General features: G+C 45.4%; 2 protein-coding genes across 12 annotated transcripts in view; one reads left to right on the forward strand and one right to left on the reverse strand.

The window, feature by feature from the left end:
* Nucleotides 1-19,216, forward strand: part of ARHGAP17 (Rho GTPase activating protein 17) — a 268,089-nt gene that overhangs the window by 204,467 nt on the left and 44,406 nt on the right. The gene's annotated exons all lie outside the window — the stretch shown is intronic.
* On the reverse strand, nucleotides 566-18,948 carry LCMT1 (leucine carboxyl methyltransferase 1). Its single transcript, XM_071760606.1, has 11 exons — nucleotides 18,695-18,948; nucleotides 17,633-17,724; nucleotides 17,202-17,323; nucleotides 15,630-15,706; nucleotides 14,966-15,027; nucleotides 8,573-8,675; nucleotides 6,662-6,782; nucleotides 5,771-5,872; nucleotides 5,300-5,391; nucleotides 3,240-3,337; nucleotides 566-1,519 (listed from the first exon to the last, which is right to left on the reverse strand). The coding sequence occupies exons 1-11, from the start codon at nucleotides 18,790-18,792 to the stop codon at nucleotides 1,497-1,499; spliced, it is 990 nt and encodes a 329-aa protein (XP_071616707.1). The 5' UTR covers nucleotides 18,793-18,948; the 3' UTR covers nucleotides 566-1,496.

The raw sequence follows: 19,216 nt of genomic DNA on the forward strand, positions 1-19,216 counted from the left end.
GGTGGAGGCACAAGCATGCCAATGGTCTTGTTATCTAGGAAGCAAAGGTTATGAGCCCCCTGCATAACTGCACAGAGTCCACCCCTTCCCTGGGGGGCAGAGAGCTCTGGGAACACTTCCCAAAGCACAAACCAAACATTTCTGTGCTTTGGCTGTGCAGAGATCAGCCTGGCACAAACACCACAGCAGATGGCCTGGAGCTACCAGAGACTAAAATCAGTGACAGAGAGAGAGGAGGGCAGTGACAGGAAGGCCATTTCTTTTTACTGCTTCTGTTCCTCCAAAATGTTGACTGTCACTTCTAGGAACTGTTTACATGTTTTGATATCTCAATTGCTATCTCAACTTGATATCTCCCTTCCCTACATCTCCAGTCCAGGCCCGTGTCATTTAATTCCAAACCCAGGTACTCTTTACTCTATAGCAGTCACACACATAGGAAAATAGTTGCTTATGTTTGTAACTGCTTTAAACAAATACTCTGAGTGAGGCACTTCTGGGGAGCAATGAAAAGCAGTCACTAAAGCAGAGAGGCAGTTCCTAATGAGTAAGACACTAGGCAAACTATAAATACTAAACATTTATTATTTTTCTCATAGGAAGGTTGCAAAGTTCAATTTCAAACAACAGGGCAAGGTCTTTTGTTGCTGTTGGGATTTTGCTTCTTTTGAGGGGGAAGAAAGAAGAATGAGAAACTGGTGTCAAGATATTACCAGCAGCAGTGCAAATTTAGATTGATTTCTCTCTTACCTCCAACATCCCAGTGCTGAGCTGCCAAGCTAAGCCCTTCCCAGTTAAATAAAGTCTACTTTAACATCATCCAGTTCCTTGTACATCACTGAACAAAAGAATCATGGCCCTCCTTCCTCTCTCAGCCTTCCCCTACAAGAACATAGCCAGTTCTGTCAGCCTTGTAGCAACAGTGAAGGCTGGGGAAAGCCACCATGGTGACACCTGATAAAACCTGAACCTGCCCAGAATGAAAATTAAAGCAGTTAACCCTCACGATCAGCTGTGCACAGTGCAGAGACAGCCAATAATGCAGCTCCCCACCACTGTCCTTCCAGCTTCCTGTCACAAGCACGTTTTACACATCCACAAAAAGACAAAAGAGGGAAAACCACACACTCCAAGAACACTTTACTTCCAGTTTCAAACTAAGGAAGGGAAGCTTTTAATCAGGAATTACCGACATCTCAGGAACGTCCGTCACGAGCTACCTCTGGGAGTGGGAGGTGAGTCTGGTCCTGTAACAACTGCTCACAAGGGGCTAAAAGGATTTGTTAAAATTACCAAGAGGCCACCAGAGAGGACAGAGGCCACCAGAGAGGACAGAGGCCACCAGAGAGGACAGAGGAAGCAGCAGCCCCCCTGCAGTGCCGCCGCTCACGCCGCTGGAGGTGGCAGAGGCCAAGTCCCATCCTTCCTGTGTCTTGTCACCCGTGCAAGGCAGTCCCTGTGGCTGCAGGGCCCGTGGCTTCCCTCCAGCAGGTACACTAGAACGTGATGTTTGCAAGACCTGTTTGAAAAGACAGGGGGTGGGGGGAGAAAGAAGTGGTTATTCTTCCACTCCTGGGCTTGGCTACTCTCAGGGCAGTCAGACCCAGGGAGAGGGAGGCTCTGGTATTCCTCTTTCTGGGTTTTGGTTGTTTTGGTTTTTTTAAACTCAAATGTAAAGGGTTTAGTGGGAGGAAAAGAAACTAGGAAACAGGTTGATCTGTACTTTTTAAACCCTTTTTTGATTGTGATGCAGCAACTGATTTGAATAAGCCAAGCTGAAGGAGTACTGAAGTTATTAATGGCAGAAGGAACAACACAGAAGCTGCTGATGAACTAAAGGTCTGCCCATGAATTTAAAAAGAGAAAGCTGGGAAAAATACCACTAACAAAGGCATAAAAGTCACTCTGGATAAAGAAAAATTGCTTTAGATGAAGCCATATCCATGCATTAGCCACGTGATTAACTTCTTTGATTTATACAATATGCTGCCTTCTTTCACCTCAGTACCCAAAATTGTCCTAAATACTGCTCTAATCACAGCAAAGAATAATGCTGGAGATCTCAGGAATCCCAGGTACTATGAATAGGTGAAGGTTTTGGCTTTAGCTCCTCTAGAAATAAGCTCTGTCTAATAGTCATCACCTTTTAGGCACAAGAAATCAAACGAAAAATGTGCATTTCTGCAGCTTGAAACTGCAAAAGTCATAAGATTCAGGTCAGAAGACCCCAGGTGAGCATTTCTGTTAGAGCAGCAGCATCAGGGTATGGAAGATCCAGCTCCACCAGCTGCCCCAGGTGCCTTGCTGCTCAGATAGATGCACAGCTTCAGCAGAGATTCCATCAATTCCCATTTGCTAAGGAAGAGCAAGTAAAATTTGTTCCTGAATACTGCTTTGTCTGGAGCAAGGGAAGGGCAGAAAATGGAAAAGACAGAAAAAAAGGTATAAACTGGCAGCCAGGGAAGTTTTCTAGAAAGACTGAAGTCCATGAAATTCCAGGCAAAAGTAGAGATGAACTTTGTCAGCAACAGAGCTGTCTTTTTAATTTGGACAAATGATGGCTGTGGACATCCATCCTTCACCCCTCTAAAAATTCTTTCAACTTTATTATTTCTTCTATAGCAGCAACATGCATAATGCTACAGAAAGCATAAATCAAGTCTCTCTGTTTCAAATAAATTCCACTCTAGGAGAGAGAGAATTTCAAGAACAAAAAGTACCATTTTAAAGAGTTAGGTTGAGAGGGAATTTTTTTTCCCCCAGGAGAAAGTAGGGTGGAAAACTTAAAGTCTCAGATGGATGTAAATTGGGACAGTGCAGAAGAAGACTGGGTTAAGTAATACAAATTTATTTTTATGTTGTCAGGACACTGTGATTTCATATACCATGTGCCCATATGGCACTTTGCATGCATAGGATTTGTAAACCTTTCAATTAGCAGATAGTATAAAGCAGGGAGTTATTTAAAGTAACCCATACGGTTATCTGCCAGGGTAAAAATTCCAACTCCTCTGCACTGGTCAGGGGTCATGTTGGGTGATTCAGGTGTCTGTAGAAACCCTCAAAAGGCTGTGGAGAAACAACCACCTGGGAGGTGTTCACAGCCCCAACAAAAACAGAGAGGCAGACCCCATCCCTGCTCCAGGAGACTTCCATGATATATCTGCTGTGTACAATCCCAGTCTGCCAGGCAGGATTTCAATGTGAGGGGTCAACTCCTAAATATTGGGGAACATTACCCAGGTTACTGCTGTCCTTTGAAGCCCAGCAGATGCAGTAGTGCTGCATTAGTTGTTCAAACAGCTCCTTTTCATCTAGGAATTCAAGTCCTTCTATTCTGTAGAAAGAAAAGAAAAATCGTGATTCAAGCTGGTGTCTCAGTTTTTAATAATCTCTTCTTCAGGCCCTAGGAGTGAAAACTCTGGCCAACAGGGCAATCACTTTCCAAGTAAATTAATACAGGTGTTTGTCCACAAAGAAGACACCACCAGCACTCCTAGCCTTTGTTGTCATTATATGAAACAAGAGATCCACAAGATGGTTTCAACTTCTCATCACTGGACTTCCACGTTCCAGCACTGAGCTCTGTAACTTCTCACAAATACCAACATTTCTCTTCTAACCAATTTACTGTCTGCATCTGGTCTTGCTGGACTGAAGCAGACACACCAGTACAGCCTAATGGAAGGAGATTTCTCTTCATCAAAGGATCCCAGGGAACAGTTGAAGATTGTGTTTTCTCCAGACAATCACAACAAGTCCACATGATGCCTTGGAAGAGTGATGGGTACACCAGTGCAGCTCTAACAACTCTCCCACATGAGCTCATGATGAAGCACAAACCAAATGGTACATATAAGATCTGAGGACTTTTTTCCTAAAATGGTTCCTACCTAGGATTCTTACAGTGAGATCTTTGAATGTCTTCCACCAAATTCCCAAGCTGTGCTTGTCTTAAAAAGTCTAACCTGGCACATTCTGCTCTCTCACTCTGCATTACTTGAATAGCAGAGTGTTTATTTTCCATATTAAACATTTGGAAGGGCTGATACTGAGGATCAACAGAGGCTGAGGGGCAAAAGTTCCTAAATACACTCACAGATGTGCAAGGGCTGCAGAAGAACACTTTGGCAGGGATTTTTATAAATAGAAAGCATCCTTTGCCTCATTAAAACTGAAGGACAGAGTTTACATAACCTATTTCTTGGCATTTGGAACAAAAGGAAGGAGTCAAACAGATCTGAGGTAGCAGAAAATGCTACAAAAAAAGTACAAGCTATGTCTCTCTACAAGTGCCATATGGCACAACCACTCAGTCATCATTCCTATTTCAACAACCTATGATTTGCAGTCTCACCTGTTCAGTTCCATGGCTTGAGAAATCCCCATATGTGAACAGTTATTCTGACCGAGGTAACTTGTTCAGCTAATTCAAACTATAGCTAAAGAATGACTCACAGCAACTCACACTTCATATTATATACCTAAGAAGTTACTCATTAGAAACACTTTCTTCCTTTTTAGCTGTACTTCAGTGAAAGAAATTTAATAATATCCATGCAGATTATTGCCTTATAACAGCCACTGTGTTATACCCCCTGTGTGCTCAGCTCTGCCTGCAGCCCCAGCCCTCTGGCTCATGGAATGAGAGGAATGGGAGATGGATCCCTGTGCTGAGGGACAGCCACAGCACCCTGCTGGGCACACCTCTCCTCTCTCACCCTCTTGCACCCTACAACAGCTCAGAGCACTAAATTACTGCTCCAACTGGGCTCATCACCTCAACACACTGCCAAGGCAGAAGGGAGGGGAGAACAGGACTGCCCATTTTCCACCTGCTTGTAGTGAAAAAGCAAGAGGGTAAGTGATCTTCCTGAGGCCTCCAAGAGAGGAGCAAAGAGCTGGATGTCATCTCCCTTGGGGACAGGAACAGTGTGCCTGTTCAGAGGGTATTTTAGGACCCTGCTCCACCCATCTTGTGTGGTGGAGGCTGGAGGTTCACAAGAAACCTCTCAGGTACTGTAAAAACTCCACACAGCATTTCTGCATCTTTTATCTGCATATTTCTCTCATGAGCCTACTCCTGGCAGCAATAACCCTCTTGATCACCAGTGTTGCTCCAGGCATTATCCTTATGGCTCTGCAGAGCTGCAGACTCAGACACATTCTGCCTGGCCAGTACCTGCAAGCAGCCTCCTCTCTGTCATGCTGGGGGATCCCACACTACCTATAGACATGAACTGCCTTGGAAATGGCATCTGAGGATGACTTTTGGCCAGAAGAAACCTCTCAGTAATACCTTTTGACATCATCCTGGGGCAAAGAGCTGTACACTTTCATCATGTCAATGGCATGTGCAGTTTCCCAGCCATTTAGCAGCAATCGTTCCCTCTGTAAAACAAACAGCACAGTTTTCAGAGGACTTGAGGAAAAATACCAGCAAAGTTTTCCCCTCTAAGGATTTTGTAGGCCCCCTTCTTAAGCTGTTCTTTCAAGAGCTTTTTTACTCTTTTCTGAGCATCTGCTGCTGAGCTCTGTGCAGTGAGGACAGTGGTGTGGATAGAGCTGTGCTCTGACCTGCACTTTTTCTGCTCCTGAAACTAAGTGCAACCATGGCAGTGACACCAGGGAACCCCTCCAGCTGCCCACCCCAAACCTGCTCTGGTCACTGCTCTGAGCCTCACAGTGCACACACACAGAGGCAGAACTTGCAGACGGATTTAATTAACGTTTCATATCAAACACACCCAGAGCTCTGTGCTCCTTTTACCTGAGAGTCTAAGGATCTGCAGACTTCCACTCCAGCCAGGTTGCACTGTCTTCTCTGCAGGTTCTCAATCATGATCTGGCCAAACCGATCCATCATATTCACCTCAGGTAGAGAAGGAGACAAAAGTGTTCCCCCTTCCGAAAAGAATGTAATGCAGTGAAAAGCAGTAACTTGGTTAAACTCTTGCACTGTCTGTTGTGACATGCACAGGATAACATCACAGTAAGTTTCAGACAAACACCAGGTCTCATTCCCCACTGCCACAAACTCCTCAGCTACCTCAGGCTGAAAAGCTGGGTTAATGGTGCCACCTGCTTAATGGTGGCAATGCTGCTGCCTCTGCAGGGACTCTGCACTGGCCACTGCAAACTGACTGCTTCAGGCTGTCAGCAACTGGGTTCAGCTCTCCAGCAGTGGTTTACAGCTTGGAAGATTCCTTTACTAATTCCTGGAGCCACCCAGTTCCCCCGAGGCAGCATTTCCCTTCCATCCAGAGAAGCCAAGTTCATGCTGATGTGATTTTTGCTCCAGTTTGTCAAAGAACACAGAGAGGTAATTATGTAATGCTCTACACTCATACCCAGCATTCAGCATAATTTCTTTTTCCCTCTGTCTCATCTAAACTGATATTCTATGGTTTTCTCCACATGGGATTAAGCCTCAGTTCTTTGGCTCAGTGTAGTCCAACAATTGCCTTTCAGAACAGCTCTGTGTTCTTCACAGAGAGCAAAACGGATCTGCAGAATAAAACTCATGACTAAAGAAATTCAGCAGGGACTGCTGTCTACACAAAGGGACATGGCCCACTCGTATTTTACAGGCAGAACTCCCACTTCTGAGAGCAATTTTTACGACAACAATGCAGGTCTGAAAGTGCCATTCTTGTTTTACCTGCTCATAATTTATAAACATCGCCACCGGAAAAGCGCTGGCCGCCCACTGGAGGAGATCTGCAGATTGCTGTGGTGTCATGTAAACCAGCACACACTCTGCCACCAGAACTGTTGGCAAACTTGGAAATAAAAGAATAAAAGAGATCTGTTTCTAGAAAAAGGACAAGGGAAAAAAAAAAAATCTACAAAGAATTATTAGCGAGCAAATAATTTAACGCGTCCCAAATCCCTGAAGAGCCACCCTCCTTATGAACTGGGCCTTTATGGATGAAATCACTGGATCCAGTTGGCTAGAACTGGGGTTTCTGGCAGTCAGCAGGGGACTGCAACACAGAGGTGCTGGAAAACATCTCCCCAGATCAGCCACACTATGAACAGCAAGGCTGTGACAGCACGAAGTGCACCCTAAAATTCATTGAGCAGAAGCGTTGCACCCTACACACCCAATCCAGAGATCAGGAACATTTGGAATAAAATGTAAACTGAAAAAAAAGAAAGTTTCCTCTTTAGGAGAAGTTCTAAGAAGAATTTTAATTAGGCAAATTTGTTCAGTATCTGCAAAACAAGCTTCACATATTGTCATCTAATAAAATGCAATGTTGCCTCTTCCCCCACCCACCCCCCCAAAAAAAAACCCAAAATAGAAATCTACACAAGTCATTTTCCTTAGAATTATGGAGCTTTCTTTTAATTGCTAGAATGAACAGGAAAAAGAAAAGTCACCAGAAGTAGGAGAAAGTCCACGAGGCACAGCAATGTAGGCAAGCAAGGCAAGATTGCAGGAGATGGAAGTGTAAAGATTTAAATGGCAATTTGATGCATTCTGCTTACCCATCTGCTCTCTCCCACCCAGCCAGATAGCCTCTATTTATATAGTTTGGATTTGAAAGGTATGTCCATCATCCACTCAAAAACTTAAATCCTGCCCCCTCCAGAAGCCTAATGCTTGAACAATAAAATCCCAGATATTAACTTCCCCAGCTGAGTTCTTAAAGGATTCCATGGCGATCACTTTGCCAAAGGGGCTGTGGATAACTGTGGGGTTCAGTGGACGTGATAGAAAATAATTACAGAGATAAAACTCTGAAATAAATTGACAGAATTATTCTTAATTTTAGCAGCTAGGCTCCCAGGTACCTTGATTCATACAGCCATGACAGGAGGAGAGGAAGATGTCCACTGATACAGGCACTGCCCATCAGACAGCAGTAAAACCAAATGCAAATGAAACCACTCTTTAAAAAGGCAGTTTATGACATTTTGGTACATCTCTAGTTTAGAGATTTCCTTTGAATCACCTAGGATTCTAGTAACTAAATTGAAACCAAATGTAAAACAGGGGTAACTGTTTCAGAAATCTCTGAAAGTGTTAAATCACAAAGTAGAGAAAGAAAACCCATAAGCTCTGAGGCAGAAAATGGCTGCTGTGGGAACTCATCCCCTCTAGGGCAAGGGACGAGGGGGAAAAGGAGAAGGAATTTCAGCTGCCTGCCCAGCAACAAGAGCTGCAACTCTGCAAAAGGATCAAACAACCCAAAGGGAACCAACCACCAGAAACACCCTCCCAGAAAGCCAGACTGCATTCCCCACGGCGTTTTAAGAACAAGAAGCAAATAGTTCTGTAATGTTTGATCTTCTCAGGAAGGGTGGAAAGGCAGTTTGCAGAGGAGCCTATGCAAGGAATAACCTTGCTGCAGCCTTGGAAGCAGCCAGCAGTGGTGGCACTGCCAGCCTGCTGGGCTCAGAGAGGCTGCAGGAGGTGTCTGAACAATTCCTTCTGCTCAGAGGGCTCAGGAAAAGGTAACCATGGAAATAGGATAATGAGCACTGGATGCAGATGCTGTATGCCCAAGCCTGGCTTTGCTTCCACAAGCCCTCGTCAAAAAAATAAAGAAAAAAATCATCTTACTTTATGTCCAGGTTATGTTTCTTTAGCTTTTCTTCCAGGTCTGATGAGAAACGGAGATCTGCTCCTACTATGGAATAGCGACTGGAGTCCAGGCTGTGGGAATCTGCACGTTCAGGAGACTCAGAGTTACCAATGAGAGGGGTGCTGACATGAGAAATTCAAAAAATCCCCCCAGGAACATGAGAATCTGAAGTCAAAGTTTGACCTGTTATGCCTAACAACCAGCAGCAAACTCTTCTTTTTAAAACATTCATCTCCCTCCTCCCTGGCTGCTGGCTTTGCAGATGGGGATCTCTCAGCATCAGGCTCTGCAACAAGCCTCATCCCTCACTCTGCAGCCACTCTCCTGCAGAAAGCTTATCCCATCCATTGCCATGGTCTCAGGGAATGCAGAGAGAAGAAAAATGCAAAGATTAAGGCCAGGGTTTTTTTTTGGTTTGTTTGTGGAGTCTTTTTGAATGACCCAAGAGATGTACAGAAGGAGCTTCACTGAAAAACAAAATACATCAATTTCTGAATAACTGACTTAGGAGTAACAAAGTTCCAAATACTAGCAAGACAGCTACATAAATTAACAATGCATATATATGAGGCATATATATGGGTGTCAGAAACAGATTGGAGGGCCAAAAAAGTTGCTGTTCAGGCTTTTGTATGATCTAGCAGTGGCATTTAAGCACAGAAACACATTAGAAAAAGTGTTCTGATACACAAACATTCACCCTGGGACAACCAGCAAGCTCCTGTAAAAGCTCCCAGCATGAAGGAGGGACTGATACTGAAGGCAAAAGACAATTTGCAGCACCAGTGCACCTCTCCCTCAGTAATTCTGACATCCAGTTGCAATCAATTCACCAAGATGAGCCCCGTTCCCACAGAAAGCACATCACAACTGCAGCACCAAACCCACTTAAAGACATAAAGTTCTCTGGGAACCTCTCAGATGGCTCTGTCCTGCTTCAGCTTTACTGGAGTGGAGGCATTAGGGCAGAGAACAGCACAGAAGGAGTGTGACAGAGCAAGTGGTCAAATAAATAAGTTAAACAGTAGGAAAAAAAACCCCAAAGTGAGAGTCTACAGTGGCCCTGTAATGGCCAATTAATTAATTAATCTGTAATTAATCTGTCTGCAGCTCTGTTTGGGATCCTGCTGCACAGACACAGCTCCTGGGCTGGGATGGGAGGGCAGGTGTCAAGGGTGCAGGGAAGAGAGAAAGAGAAGCCAGGGGGCTGAAGAGACAGGATGAAAAGGGCTTTCCATTGCAGGGGAAAAAAAAAAAAAAAGGCAATTTATTAAATTAAGTGGTGCTTCCAGCAACATTTCTGACCAGATACAGAAACCAGAACAGTTCATGCAGAGAGTTACAGGGAAAAAAAGAAAAAGTTGTGCTGCGAATGATTCAACATTTTGAGTCAAGACTTTTTTCCATGTGCTTGTTCTGTAATAGCTTTACTACTTCCCACACCCTTCTATTTAAGTTATTATATCAAGGCCATGATAATGGCATCAAAAAAAGCCACACAAAAAACCCCACCACACACAGGAAAGCCTTTATATAGAGACTGGTTTGCTGTCCAGAGATCCAGCACAACGGGCGTCAGTTACCACAATTAGCTGCAATTAATGCAATCTTCTTGTCCAGCTTCACTGGCTTGGACAGACTGGGATGTTAATTATAACCAGAAATAAACGAGAAAAACTTTTAAGTGAACCAGTAACAGGAGTAAAACAAACACTTCAGAGGTGGAAGCAAATGTCTCTTGCTCACAGCATGTTGACTCAAGCATTTTTATCACTGAAGGAAAGAGCAAAACTTCTCAAGCTTCAGGTTAGAAAACTGTCCTTCAAAATGGCTCAGATGTCAGCACTCCAAATTGCCTGAGTAAGTCAGTGTTATGTGTGAACAAACCCCACAGAATTAGTTATGCAGAAATCTATACTTCTGCTCTAGGCAGAGCCTGGTTATTTGAAGAGAACTACGGAATAAAAAACCCAAGAATAACCCCCAAGCTACAAGGGGTTTCCTTAAGGGTGATGTGACTCAGTGGAAATACACTTTAAGCCTTAAAGCCAAGCATACTTATTGCCTTAATCCAGGGCTCCTTGCAGCAGAAAAAGGCCAAGAAAACTGATAAAGACTGGATTGTCTTCCTCTCTTCAAAAGCCTTTTACTCCAAATGCAATCACTTCTCCATTCCCAGTTTCCGGGCTGCCTGGTTCTCCTTCTTTGGTCCATCCCAACAGAATGTACTTGTTCCTCCACACATTTTCCTGCCAACTTCCCTCGACTCTCCATTGATGGTTGTTGGCAAACACAGCACAGATAGTGCTGAGGCAGAGCTGCACACACATTGTACACAGCCTGATACAATTGCTAAAAATTGTACATTCTGAGCATATCCCAGGGCACCTCATTAAATACCTCCATCATTTATACATTTCAGTATTTGTGACCAGTGATTTTATCTAGAACAAAATCTTAGGGAAAACCATGAAATTTACAGCAGTGAACATTAAAATGCAAACGGAGAGGCAAAAGGGTAAAAAGCAAGAGGAAAGAGTTCAAGCTAAGCCTCTTCCAAACGTCCTTCTTTTCTCTGCTAGCTTCCACCTTTGGCCTATACAAACATATTTATTTATAGACTTACATATAAAGTCAAAGGAATGAAGAGATTGTACTTAGCTAGGCAAACAACTTCAAGATTTTAAAATCAGACCTGACAATTGCTTCATCATTGAGATGGCAGACATTTATTGCAAGGTGATGCAGCTGGAATTGCCACTGTTCACAGCCTGGAGGCTAAAAGTCAAAGGATGGCTATAAAAACCCCAGAAAATAATGTGCTTCTATTTCATGGTTTGGCACCAATTTCTACTTTATTGCAGAGTTTTGCTCTTTAAGTATGAAAATTTGCAAATGTGCTGCCACCCTGACTGAGAGGGTCGCTGCAAATGTATTTTACAAAACCTACAGAGCAGCTGAAAGAGCAAGTTGGAGCTTGGCAGCACAGTCACATGGACTTCATTGATTTCTTCTTATGAGCAAGTTGCTTTTAAACAAATCCATTTGTTTGGTGTTAAAAAGCCCTCTTCTTTTTTTTTTTTCCCTTTCTCACTCTCCCACAGAGAAACACAAGATTCATATTTCACTTGAAAAATACAAAGGAGGGGAGAGGGAAGGAGAGAAAGAAAACACCCCCTAGCACTCCATCCCATCTCCTCAACACAGACTCCCCCAGCCTGGGTGCAGAACATTTAGTTTGTCTTGCAAGTGCAGAATCATCCCCAAGGCAAGGCAAGCAACTCACCAGGACAGCACCACCCCTGATGCTTGTGCTGGGTTCACCAGGAAGTTTGGAAATGCAGGGAAAAGGAAGTTAAACCAATCAACTCCCAAAGCTGGACCAGACAGGGCCAGAAAATGTATGAGTGCCACTGAAAGGCAACAGTACCCTGAGGTGTAAATGTGGAACTGCAAGGTAGCAAAGGTGGAGTGCCAGCTTCCCAACTGCACTGCAAACCAGAGAAGTGTCCCTGAAGTCTGAAAACAACCTGAGGTTGCCACAGCAATGTGAAATTCCTGCTCAAATTCAATGCCTTCCCCTGGACACCAGCATTCCACAGGAAATGACAAAGCTGTTCCTTGACAAGTGTCACCCTGCTGCATTCAAATACCTACACCTGGACTGCAAGCTGTGCTGTCACTGCTGTGCCTGAAGGGCAAGGAGAAAGCAGATGTTGTTGCCCTGAAGCTGATCAAGTTGTCTACCAGCACCAGCTTCATGAAATGAAAACTGTGTGAGAAGAAGAGCAGTAAGAGAACAAGAGTCCTGTCAGCTGATATTACGACTCAAAAATCAAATTCCAAAGCTCCTGGACAAATCCCTCCTGGTGTTCATGAGACAGCAGTGTGGAACTGACCTGGGGGATGGAGGGACAGGAGGGGACAACCTCCCTCCCTAAGATTTTAAAACTTGACCCATAACTCCACCCCAAAAGCACAGAAATGGTAACAATTCCCTACCTGGAAATGCAGTTTCATTCTGCCCCACTACACCCCCTATGCCTCTCATTAGTCTGACAGCTGTGTCCCCCCAGGAGGTCTCCTGCCTCACAGTGCCCACAGCAGCTCCCTGGGGAAAAGACAAAACAGAGGGCAAACACACACTACTCATACTGGCATCTCTGTTGCTTTCTATCTTTATTTTTCTAAGGATCCTTAAATTTCATTCTGATTTTTTGAGCATTACTGAGCCAATGTTTTTATGCATCTATTTTTTTATAATCCCCTGATCTTGCCCACAGGCAGCACTGATCAGCCAGCAGCCTACTCTCTACCATTCACATGTGAGGCACAGACTATGTTTTCCACCCATGTGCATCACTTTATATCAATTCACATTAAATTTATCACCAAGTCACTAATTTCTCATAATTCTTCTACAGTTCTTTACCACTCTCTGAAGAGTTGGGACTTGCCAACAAGCTGCCACTTACTCATCACTCTATTTTCCCAATCACTTTTTAGTGTTGAACAACAACATATCCCTGAGCACAGATCTCCATCTCCCTCCATCATGGAAATTACCCTGTGCCCACCCTCCATCCCCAGCTCTTTATCCAGAGGAGAATCACTCTTTCCCCCACAACTTCTTTGGCAAACTTTGGTAAGCAACATCATCAAAAGACATGATTTCAGCTGAAGCACTGCATTAATTAAGATGTCCCTTTCCAATCTCTCTCTTGACTCCTACAGAGAACTCCAGCAGGGTTGTGAGGCATAACTTATTTTCACAAAAGCCACACTGACTCTTTCTCAACACTTTGTATTACTCCTCTTTTCCACTATGCCTGTCTGTTAGAATTTGTCCAGCAGATCCATTGGTCTCCCTGGCTTGTAGTTCCCTGGATTTCCCCCAGAGCCCATTTGAGTCACAGCCACCAGGGACTAAGTTTTAAAATCAGATGCTATGTTCCAGCTTGTAGCTGAGAATCAAGTTCCTTTAGACCTGTAAGAAATCTCCCTTCTCCTGACTCAGTCTCCTTAGTCCACAGCCTCTTCTGGTGGCACTTCCAGAGGAGGCAGCACCCTTGGGATGTCCTCAGACTGAGTTCCCACATGGATTGATTGCACTCAAACACACCTCAAGTTATTGGGTGCCAGTTTAAACTGGGCTTCCACAACAGAATTCCACCACCTCCAAATCCCAAAGATCCCAGAGCCTGCACCAGCCAGGTTACAGCAACAACTGTCAGGAACTCCAACCCCAGCACTGGGACAGAACAGGAGGAAGAGCTTTAGAGAAAGGAGCCACCCCAATGCAAACAGGGATCCACTGACTGCTGCTGACTGCTGGGACTTGCTAATCAGTAACTTTTTATTACAATACCTGGCTGAAACTTTGATAACTTTGCAGTTATTTTGCTACAGTAGATGTAACTACAGCTGTTCCCTGCCACAAATACTATCAAACCCTTCTGATCTTGTATCCATCCCTTTTTAACAGTGCTCCCAGGAAGGTCTCTGAGCTACAACACATGGGTTCTTGGGAGCCCATTTTCTGAGACGGGGCTCTGGGCTCTCATCTTTTGAGACCCAAATGAACAACAGAGAATTCTGCCATTAAATTGACATCTGAAAGGTTGGCAAATTAACACCTGCTGATGTGCAGCAATAAAAGACATGTAGGATGCATCAATTCAGTGTCAGTCAGGTTGTGGCAGTGCCCTGACCCAAGGTAAAGCACCAGCAGAGCCTTGGGGTGAAGCCCCAAGCTGTCAGCAGCACCAGCACACACTCACTCTTTGGGCACTGAAAACATCACTCATCCAAACTCAAGGGTTTTTTCCACAAAAACAATTTTTCAAATTATAACCAACACCAAGAGGCTGTAAGCCAAGACAGTGCAACCACACCACCTGAAGCTAAGATCCTCTTAATCCCAAAATGTAGAGAGTGGTCCTGGCTCCTGAGAAAGGACTTTTCAGGCTGCATTTCTTCTGGGAAGAGTCCACTAAATGTAAAGACCTTTGCTCTTAGTGAGGAAGAAAGAAGATAGAGGAAAAGACTCAGTAGATATTTTAATCCAGTAGACACGACTATCAGTTAATTTCCTGTGACAAAAACCCTAACTTAAGCTATGTATGAGAAAAAAGAAAAACACATCAACTTTCTGGCAGAACAAAACCACTTCAAGAGAAGACATTTCTAATGTGACACAGAATGAACGGGCAGGAGTCTGTAAGAAAAGAAAAAAGCCTCTTTTTCCTCCCAATTCTCTGTCCAAACAGCATTTCAAACATTAAAAGCCTGCCCACATAGCAGAACAAAGTGATCAGAAAAGTTTTAAAAGTGCTGCAGTACATGGCTGACTTATTTTTCAGATGACTCACCTATTAGAAGAGAGTCCCCTGAATGGGATTCCATAATTGGTTTTGACAGGGGAGGTTTTGATCTGTGGGAAGAAGGAAGAAGCATCTCTGAGCAGTTAAGCTTGTTTAACAGTGTGCTTAGAATTCTATTTTTTTTTTAACATATATATGTGTATGTCAAAGCAGACAAGAGAATATCTCTGCCCTCTACTGGAAATGAAAACGTTTGCAAGTTACTTACTAATAGGCTGCAGCTGAGTTTTATACCCAATGCCTTTCAAGTTTTGAGGTAATCTTGAAGAGAAATCCTGACACTCTCCTCAGGGATCCTCAGTGTTTTAATTCACCCACAGCACCACCACCCCACCTCTGGCTGAACACAGAGTCTGGGAATTTACAGCTGCCTCCAACAAGAAGAAAATCACCTCTAATCACTGAGAGGCTTCCCCAGCCCATTGTACTTGACATAATTAAGAATAAAGGCTGCTTGCCTCCCTGAAAGCTTCCACAGATCAACTTGTGCAGTCACAGGAATGACTTCCCTGCACAATGAAACCTTCATTCTAAATCCTAGAGCACGAGGAGTTCCTCAGAAGAGAGATGAAATAATTGTAGCTTGCAGTTCATGACAATTTTGATGAATTACATTCAGTTTCCCCCAGCTAAACATAAGCCTCACACTTACTTGATATTGTGTATTTTTCTTGCCACTATCATTGGAAAATCCACTTCAAAATATTTCCGAGGGAGAAGATTTTCATCCTGAAAATTGGAGTCAGACTCTAGAATTAGGGACATGGAAGTTTCACATGTAGGTGACAAGAAGCCTTAAGTCTTAAGCACTTTTGTTTCAGTTTGCACTGGCATTACTAACAGCAGCACAACTTAATGTCCCACAGCTTAAAAAAAAAACCCCAAAGAAACAACAAAAGCAGTTGGGAGAGATGAAAATGTCCTGGAAGCAGCAGGGAAAGGATTGAACACTTTGTAACACAGCAACCCTGGCACTGCAGCATTGAGAGATACCTCCCAGCAATGCTTCATCAGGAAACAGAGAAGCACAGGAATTGGGAATTATCACAAAATATACCAAGCACCTTCAGTATATCCCTCTAGGAAAGGCCTCAGGGATATTTTGCACAGGAGGCCACCACATTCCCCAAGCTGTCCTCAAACTGACAGCCCAGCTGGAAAGGGATCAGCAATCCTCTGCTACAGAGAGGAGAAAACCTCTCCTTTTGGTGCTGTCCCTGACAGAGGAGCTGCACTGAGCTTCTCCCTGTGCAGCAATCCTTTTGTGATGGATCTGAACTGCTGGTTCCAGCTTCCCAACCCCAGGAATTTCTGAAGAGATTAAATCAGCAGGGAGAGCTCTGAGGCACCCAGGTCCCAGCTTCTGGATGGGAATTACACCACACCTGCTCCTGACCAGGAGAAAGCACTGGAATTACAGGCCTCACTCTAGCCTTTAAAATCACTGTTACAGAAAAGGTAACAAAAACGTCTACTGACAATAGTTTTTTCATTAAAAAATAGTTTTTTCATATATTTTTTCCACATATTTTCCCATATATTTTTCATATATATTTCCAGATATATTTTTCATATTTTTTTTTTCATATTTTTTCAATAAAAAAGACCCACACCCCACAGACAAGAAGTACTTTTTTTTTCCTCCCACTGAGTGAAATGTGAGGAACTGTAACCAAGAAAGATGTGCCTGGCCTCCTCAGGCTTTCTTCCAGAAATTTACAAATGTAAATCCTAATGAGGAGACAAGATGACTCAGGGGTGTGTTCACTCAGAATGACACTACCTTGTAACATCTAAATAATCTGAAATGTTGTGAATTGCATATATCCATACAAAAAGGCATAGGGGTGTATATTTATATATATATATATATAAAAAAGTCACATTTATATAAATAATTCAGAAACGTGTAAATTGAGCCTGTACAACCATGTGCCTTGGTACCTTATTCCAGTCTTATTAGAGGATAATAAAGCAAAATCCTAAGGCTTGCAGAGCACAGCAGCTTTGGGGCCCAAGCTCTGCTCCTGGAAAGTCCACTAGAGGTCAGCTGCGTGTCACGAACTTTTTGGTACAAACCAATGAAAACCGCGGCCCTCCCTCCCCCTGAGGCTTCAAGGCACCTCAACTACTGCTGAGCAAGCTGAGAGCTGAGGCAGAGCAGCCCCTGTGCTCCTCGCTGCAGCACCGAGAAGCCCTCACAGATCTTGGTCTTCCCTCTCACCTTTAATCTCCAGAACAGGGTGTCCATGCCAGCACCCAGGTTAACAATCTGACAGTTGCATTCTGTCTTCTTCAGAAAAGCTTTAATCAGGTAACTGACTCCATGAACACGAGCATAGTAGCCTGTCAGCAATGAAAAAAAAAAAAATTGGTGTTAATTATTTTCATATGGCACTCGATGTTTAACACTCATTAGGATTTTTTGTTGGGATATTTTAAAAATGGAGAAATAACACAGTCTTTCTGAGATACCTAAGAGCAATTTTTTTTTCAATTACTAACAAAATCTGATGCACCAATAAAACAGATTTCCTTGTGTAAATAAATGTTTTGGACAAGTTTCACCTCAAACTGAGCAGAACATAGGGAGGTTTTTTCAGGTGCTCTTCAAGACCAGTTAAGGACACATTTGTGCTGTCACATGCAACTTGCCTCTGTTGATTTCAGGTGCTTTCCTCTCCTTGGCTTGTCTCACAAAATACTGGATGTAGGGGTCCTTCCAGTAGCCAACACTCACAGCAAACCTGCCCAGTGAGGGGGGAAAAATTAGGAGACTCTGAGAGAAAGCCACCAAGATTTACTCTAAAAGACACAGAGCCTGGTGGGTTTTGCTGAGCTATTGAACATCACTGAAATGTCTGATTCCCACTCCAGACAGTGCCCTTCCAGCCAGCACTGTCTGCTGGTTTATAGACAAACTCTTAGGTGGAAAATTGGCAACGTGTTGAGTAACAAGGGCAGAAGAGAGCAGATTTAGGTTGGACGTGAGGAAGAAATTCTTTGGGGTGAGGGTGCTGAGCCCCAGGGTGCCCCAGGAGGACTTCACCCACCCAGCACACCAGAGGCATCCTCTTCCCTGGTGCCTCCCTACCCCGTGCTGCCACCCAGCCCAAACCAGACACTGGCACCCTGAGGATTGGACATTAGGAAGAAATTCTTTGGGGTGAGGGTGCTGAGCCCCTGGTTGCCCCCAGAAGCTGTGGCTGCCCCATCCCTGGCAGTGTTTATTGAAGGTTGGATGGGGCTTGGAGCCCCCTGGGCTGGGGGAGGGGTCCCTGCCCATGGCAGGGGGGTTGGAACTGGATGAGCTTTAAGGTCCCTCCAACCCAAACCAGCCCGGCATTGATTTGGGGCAGAGCTGGGGCTGTCAGTGCAGGTGCAAAACCCTCCCAAGCAACCCCCCCCCGTTCCCCGGGGAGCTCAGCCCCCGGTTTCAGGTTTATTCTCCCCAAAGCAGCTCTGGACCTTCCCCCTCCCTCCCTGCAGCCGCTCGGGCCCGGGTAACGCCGGGGGCGAAGGACACGGACCGGGCCGGTACCGGGAGAGACACGGGGCTGTTCCCCCCCTCTCTTCCATCCCGGCTCCCCGGGGGCCGCCGCCTCCCCGCCCGCCCTCGCTCCCGGCAGCCCCGCGGCCCGGTGAGGGGCGGACACCGGAGGGGCCGCCCCGCAGCTTCCCGCCGCTTCCCCCCGCTCCCAGCTCAGGCTCCGGTACCGTTTGCAGACGGAGGCGTCTTCGCACGTTCCCCGCACCGCCTCGTCCGCCTCATCGATGCCGGCGGCGCAGAGGGGGTCTCGGGCAGCGGCCGCCATGGGGGGGGTGGGTGAGGCCGGGCCCGGGCACCGCTCCCGCCTGGGCCGCCCGCCGCTGCCGCTGCCACTGCCGCCACCGCCCCTGCGGCCCGCCCCCCGACGCCGCTCATTGGTCAATTTCCGCCGCCCGTCCCGCCGGAGCTCAGTGACGATTGGTCCACGGCCCCATCCATTCCCAAAATAGCCAATGAGAAGGGGCAGGCTGGACGGCACCGCCCCCGGAAGCAGCCGCTGTACTGCAAGGGATGCCGGGAGCGGTAGTCCTGGGGGGCGCTCGGCTGTAACGCGTGGGCACCGGGGCTGTCCGCGGGGCTGTCCGCGGGGCTGTCCGCGGGGCTGTCCGCGGGGCTGTCCGCGGGGCTGTCCGCTCCGCCGCACCGGGCCCGGCTGCCGCTCCGAGAGCAGCAGCGCTCCCCAGAGAGCA

This window comes from Heliangelus exortis, chromosome 17 (genome assembly GCF_036169615.1).
Source record: "Heliangelus exortis chromosome 17, bHelExo1.hap1, whole genome shotgun sequence".
Lineage (NCBI taxonomy): Eukaryota > Metazoa > Chordata > Aves > Apodiformes > Trochilidae > Heliangelus > Heliangelus exortis.

Excerpts from the sequence above, each read along its gene's own strand:
- LCMT1 (XM_071760606.1), bottom strand. The coding sequence starts at position 18,792 with ATGGCGGCCGCTGCCCGAGACCCCCTCTGCGCCGCCGGCATCGATGAG. Across the intron at positions 6,783-8,572 it reads AAACATAACCTGGACATAAA|TTTGCCAACAGTTCTGGTGG; the intron begins GTAAGATGATTT and ends TTTATTTCCAAG. Across the intron at positions 1,520-3,239 it reads AAAGGACAGCAGTAACCTGG|GTCTTGCAAACATCACGTTC; the intron begins GTAATGTTCCCC and ends CTTTTCAAACAG.